Source organism: Erpetoichthys calabaricus, chromosome 1 (genome assembly GCF_900747795.2).
Source record: "Erpetoichthys calabaricus chromosome 1, fErpCal1.3, whole genome shotgun sequence".
NCBI classification, from domain to species: domain Eukaryota; kingdom Metazoa; phylum Chordata; class Cladistia; order Polypteriformes; family Polypteridae; genus Erpetoichthys; species Erpetoichthys calabaricus.
Window position 1 is genome coordinate 173216562 of NC_041394.2, and position 10833 is coordinate 173227394.

Sequence of the window (10833 nt, forward strand, 5' to 3'; positions counted from 1 at the left end):
CCACAAGAATAGTTAATAGTTAAATAATCCCCCCCCCACACACACACACACACCACAGGCCATGACATTTCCCTGTTGTAGATTAAACTGCAGTCTTGACAAAGGTGCTTATTTTTGAGCAAATAGTACATTTTATTAACAAAAGCGCATGTGTTGCTAGTGCTATTACACTGCCTGTACATTTTAAAACGTAATACAAAATATTCCTTTTCAAAAACATCTGGCATGCTTTTACTAAATAAAAGTTATTTTTGCTAGTGCCTGATTTTATTCATAAAATGAGTAGACATTTTCTAGAAATAAATAATAATCAATTGTGGCAGGTTGGCCGGGGCAGAGGAGTGTGCAGGGAGGGAGCTGGTAGACTTCGGCTGCCAAACAGCCTTGCCTCAACTGCCGGAACTGCTCTCACGGGCATCCAAAGGGATGCAGACAGCACGGGGTCCCTCTTCTTCCCGTAAGAGGACCCAGACCATCAGTGCACCCCAGAGCAGGAGGAGGACCCGGAAAAAGAAGACTCCTGACAGAGCGCAGCGTGAGCCTGTCTGCTCGCAGACAGTGGAGGGCTGCACTTCAGAGGGGTGGAAACACCACGAGCCCTCAGCTGCTTCCAATTCCACAGAGGTCGACTTGGAGGGGGCGGTGTTGCTATAACTGTGGCTGATGTGGTCATGGCTGGCGGTGTTGTCCAGAGAGGACGTCCGAAGTGCGTGAACGTTGGGGCAACACCCCCAGACCTGTTGCTTGTGTTTCCACAGGGCAGAGCCATAGACTGGAAGACGCTGACTCCCCTACCTGGAGAAGACCAGCCCTCGCGGGACGTGCCACTGAGCCCTGCTGAGAGAGGGGCAATGTGGCAGACCACCAGGATGCCCCTTCACACGGGGCAATACCTCTCCCTGGATGCTAGATGGCTGCCCCCAAGATTGGAGCAGTGCTTCAGTTTCCAGCAGGGCTACATGGGAATTGGAGTTGGGTGCAGTCCTGTTGGGTCCCGCAGGCACCGCCAGGGTGTGCTGCAGCTGGGACTCCTGAGCCCGTATGGGCAGCATATTCGCCACACCCAGAAGTGCAACCGGAACTCAGTGATCAACCACCTGGAGCACTTCCGGGTGGACTATAAAGGGGCCCAGCAACCACCACTCAATGGCCAGAGTCGGGAGGAGGACTACGCTTGGAGGAGGAGGAGGAGAAAGAGTGGTGGTGGTGCAAAGGAGAAGAGCACTTGTGTGTTTATTGGTACTGAGGACTGTGTTGTGCCTGTGGGGATTATGGGGAAGACGTGCCCCACAGATGAAGAAAAATAAAAGTTTCTTTATTTTTATACGTGCCTCCGGTGTGAGTCTGAGTTGGGTCAGGTGCCCATATAGCTCCTTTCTTACACAATAAATATCAAAATCCAGAATTTGTCATTGAAGATATTTCTGATAACAGCAAAATCTGCTCACTATTCAATGGGCTTAAGTATTTCTTCTTTACCATAAAATTATAAAGCATTTCTGAAAATAATTCAATTTTTGAAATGCAGAAGTAGTTGTTGGAGACTTCTGTTCAAAACTTAATCACAGAACCTAAATCGGTGTCCTCTGGTTTGAGCACTGGAGCATTTCTATCAGCGATTTAGCACGATTGGAAATGCAAAGGCTTTTTGTCTTATGTAGGATGATAACAGCACTCAAGTACATCATGGAAGGGTGACCAGTCGTGACACTGGTGCAGTTTTAAAGAGTGAGTGCCGCGGTGGCAGCGGCACGTGTAAAGTCATATTACTATCTCCTTCTTCAGGCTGCCACATCTTTGTCTTCGTGCTAAAGCCCTAAAGACCTTTAGTGCAGTGTGACATGTCACCTTCTTTTCACTTTTTCATGCTGAGTCTTTGCATGCAGACAGTTCCCGTTCTATCTACAGGTTAGTTGCAGAGATGTGCTGCACTGCACAGGTAAATGCAAGTAACCACTACACTCTGAAATGTGAGCCCATCTGATCTCTATGTGGACATAATGTAGTCATTAGAGATGCATTTTAATGCCAGGTGTAAATGTAATCTAGCGAAGCTATAAATGGATACAATCTACATATGAAAAATAGAAACAGAATTTAAAGGGGGTCTTTGAGAAAACTAACGGTCATTGTGGGCCATAAGTAATATGTTTTTAATATTGACGAGGTTGCTTGCTTTAAAAGGTCCTAGAATGAGGTCCAGCCTACTAGCCTTAAATTTGACACCTCTCCTGTAGCTGATTTCTAGTGATTTAAGTATTTTGCTTCTATTTCATAATTAAATTTCAGACATCCTGTGGCTCCTCTGGAAGTTTACTAGGCCCACCTAGTGGGTGATTGGCCCCCAGTTACAAACCATTGGTCTAGATTCTGTAGCATTCTAGCAGTAATCCCCTACCATTTTCTGTTTCTGGCCTTGGCCTGCCATTACCACAACACATCAATGTACCAATGTCTGACAGTGGACAGAGTATAAGCAATTAGGTAACTTTGGCATTCTTACCAAGATATAACCCAGCTTTGTATTTGTTGGTAAAACTGTCCTCTTTGGTGGGAATAAAAGGCTCCAGAGGGAAGAGTTTACCATTCTACATTCATATTGACTTTGGTTTAGTGGAATAATATCTTCATGAAAAATATTTTCAGGAAAGGGAATAACTAGCAGATTGGTACTAGAACAAAGGAGAGCTAAGTTATGCTAGTGTATGGTTAGAAGATCACTTTAAACTTCAGATAGATTTTAGCTGCTTATACTAATACAGTATTAAAATAATAACATTTTCCAATGTGTTTAATCCAATTCAGGTTTAAGGCTACAGCTAAAATGCAATTCCAAAAATGTTGGAATCCAGCTGATCAGTAAAATTGTACATGCCTTAACTTCATTTTCAAACTTCTCCATAACTTTTTCCCATGAATTCTTTTCTTGAAGCTTAAATGGATCAAAGTTTAATTCTTCAATGGGCTTGATGAGTCTCTCAATCCAGAGTGACAATTCATTTAGTCTCTTTGGTTTTCCAATCAATTTCCTTAAGCTTGCATTAAATGTGCTATAAAGTTGTTCATGGGTCTTAGAACGAAAAAAGGATAAATGATATGTTAGAAATAACCAAATTTTAAATCATTTTCATCTAAATTCAAGTCAAAATCTATTTTGATGTAATTTTCATTCAATTTAACTTAAAACAGGTTACATTTAATTAACCACAATAAAACTAATTGTACTATATTTATAAATTCATTCAGGTACTGTGGAAACACAATTTTAGGCTATATTATCTGCCTCATAGAGTACAATACAGTAGTAACTTTCTTCCAAGTGCTGGGGAGTCAAATTCCAGTTCATAAATCATAATGTGAAATTTATTTCTGTGTGAAATGATTGATGATGCATCTAACCCACATTAATGCTTGCTAGATAGTAATCACCTACCTGTAGTATATTGTGCAGATCCAGGCAAATTAATGCCATGTAATCTGTCCGTTCAAACAGTTGTTGCCTGTCAAATGTCCATAGCGAGTATCTATGAGCATTTTCAATTTCCCCACACACTTTTAAATAAGAGGCTTTCCATCCATCTAAAATGCGTTTGCCCTGTAGAAGTATGGTCATTGCAGTTTTTCTGTTTTGCCTGCAAATGTGTCATACAAATGCTCTAATAGATCAAATGTTTTGATAAAAACTATTCATAAACATGGCAAAATATTGACAACAGAATATAAAATTCCTACACACACTTGACTCAATTTAGAATCACAGAAGGCTAGAGCCCACTTTACAACATCAGAAGTGAGTCAGGGACCAAACCTGGATGGGAAAGCCAGATTACTCAGAGAGAAACCTATATAGACACTGGGAGAATATGCAAACATCAAACAAACAAGAACTGAACAAGACATTCAGACCAAGTACACTTGATTGTTGCGGCAGCCACACAAAACAGCAAAAAAATAAAAAACATAAACATGTAAAGGCAAGCACTTTCTTTCAAGTCTTGCGGGAAGTTGTGTCACGGAATGTGTACAGAGACTTGAAACTCAAGGTGTTATAAAAGGAGAATAAATGCTGCTTTTTTAAGACATTGCTATGCATATCCTTTTCTATAAACCAGACTACATAACACATTCTGTTTCTCTTCTCAGTACCTTGATGTGGCACTTGTTGCCACTGTTCTACTGCCAAGCTTTTCTCCTGGCCATGGAAAAGTCATCTGAGGTACTGGGAGCATTGGAATCATCTCATGGAAAGATTCTGTCATCAGAATGGAGAGCCCAGCACTGACTATTATAGAATGCCCAGAAGGGTGTTGATAGCTAGTTTGCCGAGGTCTCTAAAACTCTGACTGTGTCTGACTTTGTCTTTAGCTTTCTCTTTTACAATTGACTCTGAACCCCCCAGAGGTCTGTTTTCTCCAGGAATGTTGTTTTACTCTCCTCCGATGTCAAATGGGCATAGTTCAACAATTAATTAATGGACAGATATTGTTGGTTTCCATGTATGTTAATCAGTTTCTATATTTTTTCTCTTTATTTTAACAAATTCTGTATTTAGTAATTTGTAAAATTTCTACATGCATTTTATACTTGTATTTATGCTTAATAATAATAATACATTTTATTTACTGTATATAGTGCATTTCCCATGCACACTCAATTTTACTTGAGAAATTGTAAAGGCACTCAGTGAAGAGCGCTTACACAAGAGTAAATTGAACTGAACATAAAGAAATAGGTGCCATAACTGCATTAAAAGTGTCCCCTCTTCACTTCCAGTGGCAAAGTTAAAAGCCTTGAACTATAATCAGAAGCTGACCTGTTGAATTTTTTTTTCCCTTCAGGACCTAAGTTTTTGTGTAACAAAGTGTGTGAATATGTCTGTATTGTGATTTGCCTTTAAACTAGCTTAAATCTAATTTCTTATTTACTTACTTGAATAATGCATGAATATCGGTCACTCTGGCAACGCTGTTTAACAGTTTTCCTTCAATCCGCATCATGATAGACATCATTCGTTCATGATCATTATAGTGGTTTGAAATTATCCAGATAATTTTTAACCTGTTCATTATTTGTGGAATGATATCATGAATGCCAAAGAATCCAGATCCAGAATCAATATTCTGCAAGGTATTTTGGAAAAGTCATTTCTTTTATCAACAAAATAATGTCTTTCTATATTTTTTCTATAAATTTCTTTCTATAATTTGCTGCTTGTAGGTTTATTAGCTTTGAAATGGTGTTATTACTGCACAATTTTTAACTGAGGTAAAATCTCATGGTTTTGTTTATTTATATATGTTTAACCATTTCCTTCTTGGTGTTAACACAGGTTAGCTGTATTGTCTCAAATCTAGCCACCAGGGGTGTAAATCAACCCAACTTGGTGTCTGTCTCAAGGCCAGATAAATTAGAGAGGGTTAGTGTCAGGAAGGGCATTCAGCTATAAAACGTAGCCAAAATCTTACTGATTCAATCAATCCAATCAACTTTAGCAAATGCTAGGGCGTACCCCATATGCAACATGCAGGGGCCTCACCTGCCCCCTGGGAGAAGTAAGCAGGGACTACCGGGTCAAAAGTGAGCCCAGTTAAAGAAGTTAGTCCAGAACAAGCAGAAGATGAAGATAGGGAAGGGGAAAGAAAAGGGTAAGTTAAACGTAAAAGTGGGGACATTGAATGTTGGAACAATGACTGGAAAAGGAACAGAGTTGGCAGATTTAATGGAAAGGAGGAAGGTGTGAGTGTTGTGTGTGCAGGAAATGAGATGGAAGGGGAGTAAGGCAAGATAATTGGTAGGAGGCTATAAGTTATTGTAAAGTGGAGCAAATTAGTAAGGGGGAAATGGTGTAGGTAAAGTAATATCCAAAGAACTAAAAAAATGGTCTTGTCAGTGTGAATATGAAGAGTGATGGGGTGATGAGTACCACACTGGGCCTTAGTGAGAGATGGAGATTGTAGAAGATATATGGAGGGTGGGGAGTTGGGGAGAGAAATGGAGAAGGGTAGAGGATATATATTTTGCAATGGCATCTGATTTGGTGATACACATTTAAAAAAAAAAAGGTAAATCAGTGTGTGACTTTCAGTAATGTAGGAAGGGAAAGCCAAATTGACTTTCTAATGTGTGAAATATCTCATTTGAAAGAGATGTAGAATTGTAAAGTCATAAATGGGAAATTGTGACAGTGTAGCATAAAGTGATGGTGATAGATTGGGAGATCAGAATCAGCTTGAGAACAAAACCAGAGCAAGCATCATCAAAGATAAATTGGTGGAGATTAAAAGAAGAATGGCTTAAGAAGAGGTTTAGGGATACAATTTTAAATAAAGTGCAGTCATTTGAGAGTGTGGAAGAATTGTGGGAGAAGAATAGCAAAGTTGTATTAAGAGCAGCTGAAGAGATTTTGGGTAGGACAACAGGAAGGAACCCACCTGGTGACAAAGAGTAAATGGTACCAATCTAGGAAGGATGAAAATAGAGAAATGTATAGGCAGATAAACAAGGAGGCAAAAAGGGCAGTGGCAAGAACCAAGGCACAGGCTTTGGAGAAAGTGTATGAAAACCAGGAGACAAAAGAGGGAGAATGTTTTTTAGAAAAAGAAGGCCAGGAACAAAGTTTGAAAGGATTTTAGTCAGATAAAGCAGATGAAAGATGAGCACGGTGTTGTCTTAAGTGAGCATGACAGAATCAAGAATAGATGGAAGGGGTTATTTGAAAAGTTGTTCAATGAAGAAAATCCAAGGATAGTATTTGGGGGTGGAGTTCTAGATGAAGGGCTAGTACCAAGAATAAGGAGGGAGAAATGAGGCACTGAAAAGAATGAAAAATCAAGGGCAACAGGAGCAGATGAAATGCCAGCAGAAGTGTGGAAGAGTTTAGGAGAAGAGGGAGTAGATTTGTTGTGGTACCTAATACAAAAGATCTATGAACAGGGGAGAATACCAGAGGAGTGGAGAAACAGTGTGACTGCAACCATTTATAAGGTGAAGGACAATATTCAGGATTGTGGAAACTATAGAGGGATAAAGCTGATGTCACACACAATGAACTTTTGGGAAAGGGTTATGTGTAGGCATAGGGAAGAACCCACCAAAGGGGAGTAGCAGTTTGGTTTTATGCCAGAGACAGGAACAACTGATGCAGTTTTGCATTGAGATGTCTCATAGAGAAGCATGAAGAAAAACAGAAAGGAGTGCATGTGGTGTTCATTGATTTGGAGAAGAATTATGCCACATTGCGCAGACAGGGGGTGCATGAAAGAAAAAGAAGTCCAAGTGGCTATGTCCAGGATATGTATGAGGGATTGAAGACTCGGCTTAAAAGCAGTGTTACAGTATTGTAATAGACAAGATCCCAGTTAGAGTAGGTCTACACCAGGGAACTTTTTTAAGTCCTTACTTCTTTGATCTGGTTATGGATGTGTTGAGTAATTGGATAAAAGACCAATCTCCTTTGTGCATGCATTTTGCTGATGAAATAGTTTTGTGTAGCATCAGAAAAGAGGAAGTGGAGAGTAAGTTGGAAGAATGGAGAAGAGCTTTGGAAGACAGGATTAAAGATAAATAGGAAGAATACAGAAAATATGAGGTTTAATGATGATTAACATTCCAGAAGTTAGCCTGCAGGGAGAGCTATTGAATAGAGTAGGTAAATTTAAATATTTAGGATAAGTGGTATCCCAGGATTGGAAATTAGATGCAGAGATAACTGATAGAGTGCGGTGTGAATGGAACAATTCGAAAAGGTACCAGGAGTATTGTATGATCAAAGAATTAAGGCAAAATTTATAGGAGGGATTTTGTAAGAACAGCAATGATGTATGGAGCTGAGACATGGGTAGTAACACAAGCACAGGAGAAAAAGTTAGATGTGGCAGAAATGAGAATGTTGAGATAGATGTGTGAAGTTACAAAACAGGACAGCATAAGAAATGAGACAATCAGATGTAGAATAAAAGTAGGGGAGATATCCAAGAAAGTACAGGAAAGTAACTTGAAGTGGCATGAACATGTGATGAGGAGAGACATTGAATTTGTGGACAAAAGAGAGATGAGAATGAAAGTACAGGGGAAGAGAAAACCAGGGAGGCCAAAATGGAGGTTAATGGATAGAGTAAAAGAAGATTTAAAGAAAAAGGGTCTGACTGGGAAGGAGATACAAGACCGAGCTCTGTGGAGAACGTTGATCAAGCTCATTGACCCCACATAGAAGCAGGAAAAGATGAAGAGGAAGAAGAAGAAGAAACAGTATTGTTTCAAAGGAGACGATGTTTAGAATCTGGCCTACCCACTGTCTATGCATGTCTTTTATTTAAGAGACTCCTGTTTTTGTCTCACATTTTAAAGACATTCATGTGAGGTTGACTGGCAATGGTGAATTAGCTAGTGTGGATGTATGTTTGGGTGTGCCCCTTTAGACTGGCGCTACATATAAAAGTTGTTCCTTGATTTTTATATTACTGTGATATGAAATACTGAGAGTATGCACATTCTCCTGAATTCTCCTTAATTTTACTCTAAGGAAAGCTTTACTTACAACAACACAAGTCAAAGACTAATATTCATTTGTGAAATCTTATATTACCTAATTAATGAGAACATCTGTATTATTATCATTTTCATCCTGGCAATACTGCAGTGTCACAGTACCATATTCTTACTATATCATTTTGTTACTACTTGGCTAATAGACATTAATTGGTGTTCACCAGTGAAACAGTGATAAGTAAGTAGGAAGTTACTAAGCCTACTTGTAGGCATAGTTGGCTTTATTATTGGCAATGTAGTAAGTGATAACAAGGATCTTGGTTTGATTTGCAATTCCTTCTCCTTTTGCAAGCTAATGGCATGTAAGAAGCAAATTACTGCTTCACCACTTGAGGCCACAGGTCCGCCACGCCCTCGACCCTCTGTAGTTCACATACCAGGAGAAGGTGGGAGTGGAGGATACCATCATCTACATGCTACACCGATCCTTCTCCCAATTGGACAGAGGCAGTGATGCTGTAACAATTATGTTTCTGGACTTCTCTAGCACCTTCAACACCATCCAACCTCTGCTCCTTAGGGACAAGCTGACAGAGATGGGAGTAGATTCATACCTGATGGCATGAATAGTGGAGTATCTTACAGACAGACCTCAGTATGTGCGTCTCAGGATCTGCAGGTCTGACATTGTAGTCAGCAACACAGGAGCACCACAGGGGACTGTACTTTCTCCGGTCCTGTTCAGCCTATATACATCGGACTTCCAATACAACTCGGAGTCCTGCCACGTGCAAAAGTTCACTGACGACACTGCTATCGTGGGCTGCATCAGGAGTGGGCAGGAGGAGGAGTATAGGAACCTAATCAAGGACTTTGTTAAATGGTGTGACTCAAACCACCTACACCTGAACACCAGCAAAACCAAGGAGCTGGTGGTGGATTTTAGGAGGCCTGTGTGACTGTGTGCAGAGGGTGCAGACCTATAAATACCTGGGAGTGCAGCTGGATGATAAATTGGACTGGACTGCCAATACTGATGCTCTGTGCAAGAGAGGACAGAGCCGACTAGACTTCCTCAACATCTGCAATAAGATGCTGTAGATGTTCTATCAGACGGTTGTGGCGAGCGCCCTCTTCTATGCAGTGGTGTGCTGGGGAAGCAGCATAAAGAAGAAGGATGCCTCACACCTGGACAAACTGGTGAGGAAGGCAGGCTGTATTGTAGGCATGGAGCTGGACAGTTTGACATCTGTGGCAGAGCGACGGGCACTCAGCAGGCTCCTATCAATCATGGAGAATCCACTGCATCCACTAAACAGTATCATCTCCAAACAGAGGAGCAGTTTCAGCGACAGACAGTTGTCAATGTCCTGCTCCACTGACAGACTGAGGAGATCGTTCTATCTAAGAGATCTATCTATCTATTAACATGATACAACAATTCAATTACATTAAATTCAGTTCAGAGTTAAAGGGTGCTCTTCAATGAAAACTCATAGATTTCAGATTCATTTGTAGGCGTTCCACTGGATCCATTTGTCAATTAATGCTATGCATAAGATCTTAAACACTTTGATTAATCAATGATACTTTAGAAATAGGGGCTACATATAATCTATTTTTTTCTGATTGACTACCGCTTAACAAAACTTTAACAAGGACTTAAATAGCAATAAGAGACTAACAAATCCACTATACCAAGCACTTAAAATCCCATATTTTATAGTGGTCCTAATACATTTACAAATACAATGAAAGCAACTAAATGTACATAATAAAAATATTCACATATGCAAATGCACCAATAAAGTGAAATTATGAGTAATAGAAAGATAAATAGGATTTGCCAGAAGAGTAATATAAATAAAGAACTGAATATAACCTAAGGCTCTTGTTATGCACCCTGTAGTAGTTGCACACATTTACACATACTGTATGAATGGCATTGTCAACAAAAAGGTGTACCTTAAAAGGGTGCTTCAGAATTACTAAAAATTTGAAATTATCTGCAGCATTCATTTGATATTTTTTAAGCATATCCCAACTTAAATTAAACTTCTGAACTGTAGCAGGGTCAACCAGCATCAAAACATCAATGATTTTCTTCACTGCAAATCCATTCAACTGCTCATCCAGAACGCGCAGTGCTATTGACCATTCATGCCAAAACTGTATTTCTTCCAGAAGCCCCAATTCCTTTAAAAATATAGAAATCAATACTGAAAAATGCTCAGATTTAATATTTAAATAGCTCCCACTCTTCTAACTGCAGTTTCACCTCTGGCTTAGTTTTTTTTTGTTCCTCAGTAATAGAAGCTATCTGAGACTGCCATTTCCTCATACTCT

General features: G+C 39.8%; 1 protein-coding gene across 1 annotated transcript; it reads right to left on the minus strand.

Annotated features, from left to right (window-relative positions):
* Nucleotides 1–2791: 2791 nt before the first annotated feature.
* On the minus strand, nucleotides 2792–10828 carry LOC127527615 (dynein axonemal heavy chain 10-like). The gene is made up of 5 exons (XM_051926761.1): nucleotides 10766–10828; nucleotides 10453–10683; nucleotides 4930–5120; nucleotides 3434–3632; nucleotides 2792–3070 (listed from the first exon to the last, which is right to left on the minus strand). Exons 1-5 carry the CDS (start codon nucleotides 10826–10828, stop codon nucleotides 2792–2794), a joined length of 963 nt encoding a protein of 320 aa, XP_051782721.1.
* Between the last annotated feature and the right edge of the window lie 5 nt (nucleotides 10829–10833).

What these genes read in the sequence shown, in the direction of transcription:
- LOC127527615 (XM_051926761.1), bottom strand. Translation starts at nt 10,828, where the DNA reads ATGAGGAAATGGCAGTCTCAGATAGCTTCTATTACTGAGGAACAAAAA. An exon ending in TTCTGAAGCACCCTTTTAAG is followed by an intron (nt 5,121 to 10,452) that starts GTACACCTTTTT and finishes AATACCTTGCAG; the next exon opens with AATATTGATTCTGGATCTGG. An exon ending in GATATTCATGCATTATTCAA is followed by an intron (nt 3,633 to 4,929) that starts GTAAGTAAATAA and finishes ACACATTTGCAG; the next exon opens with GCAAAACAGAAAAACTGCAA.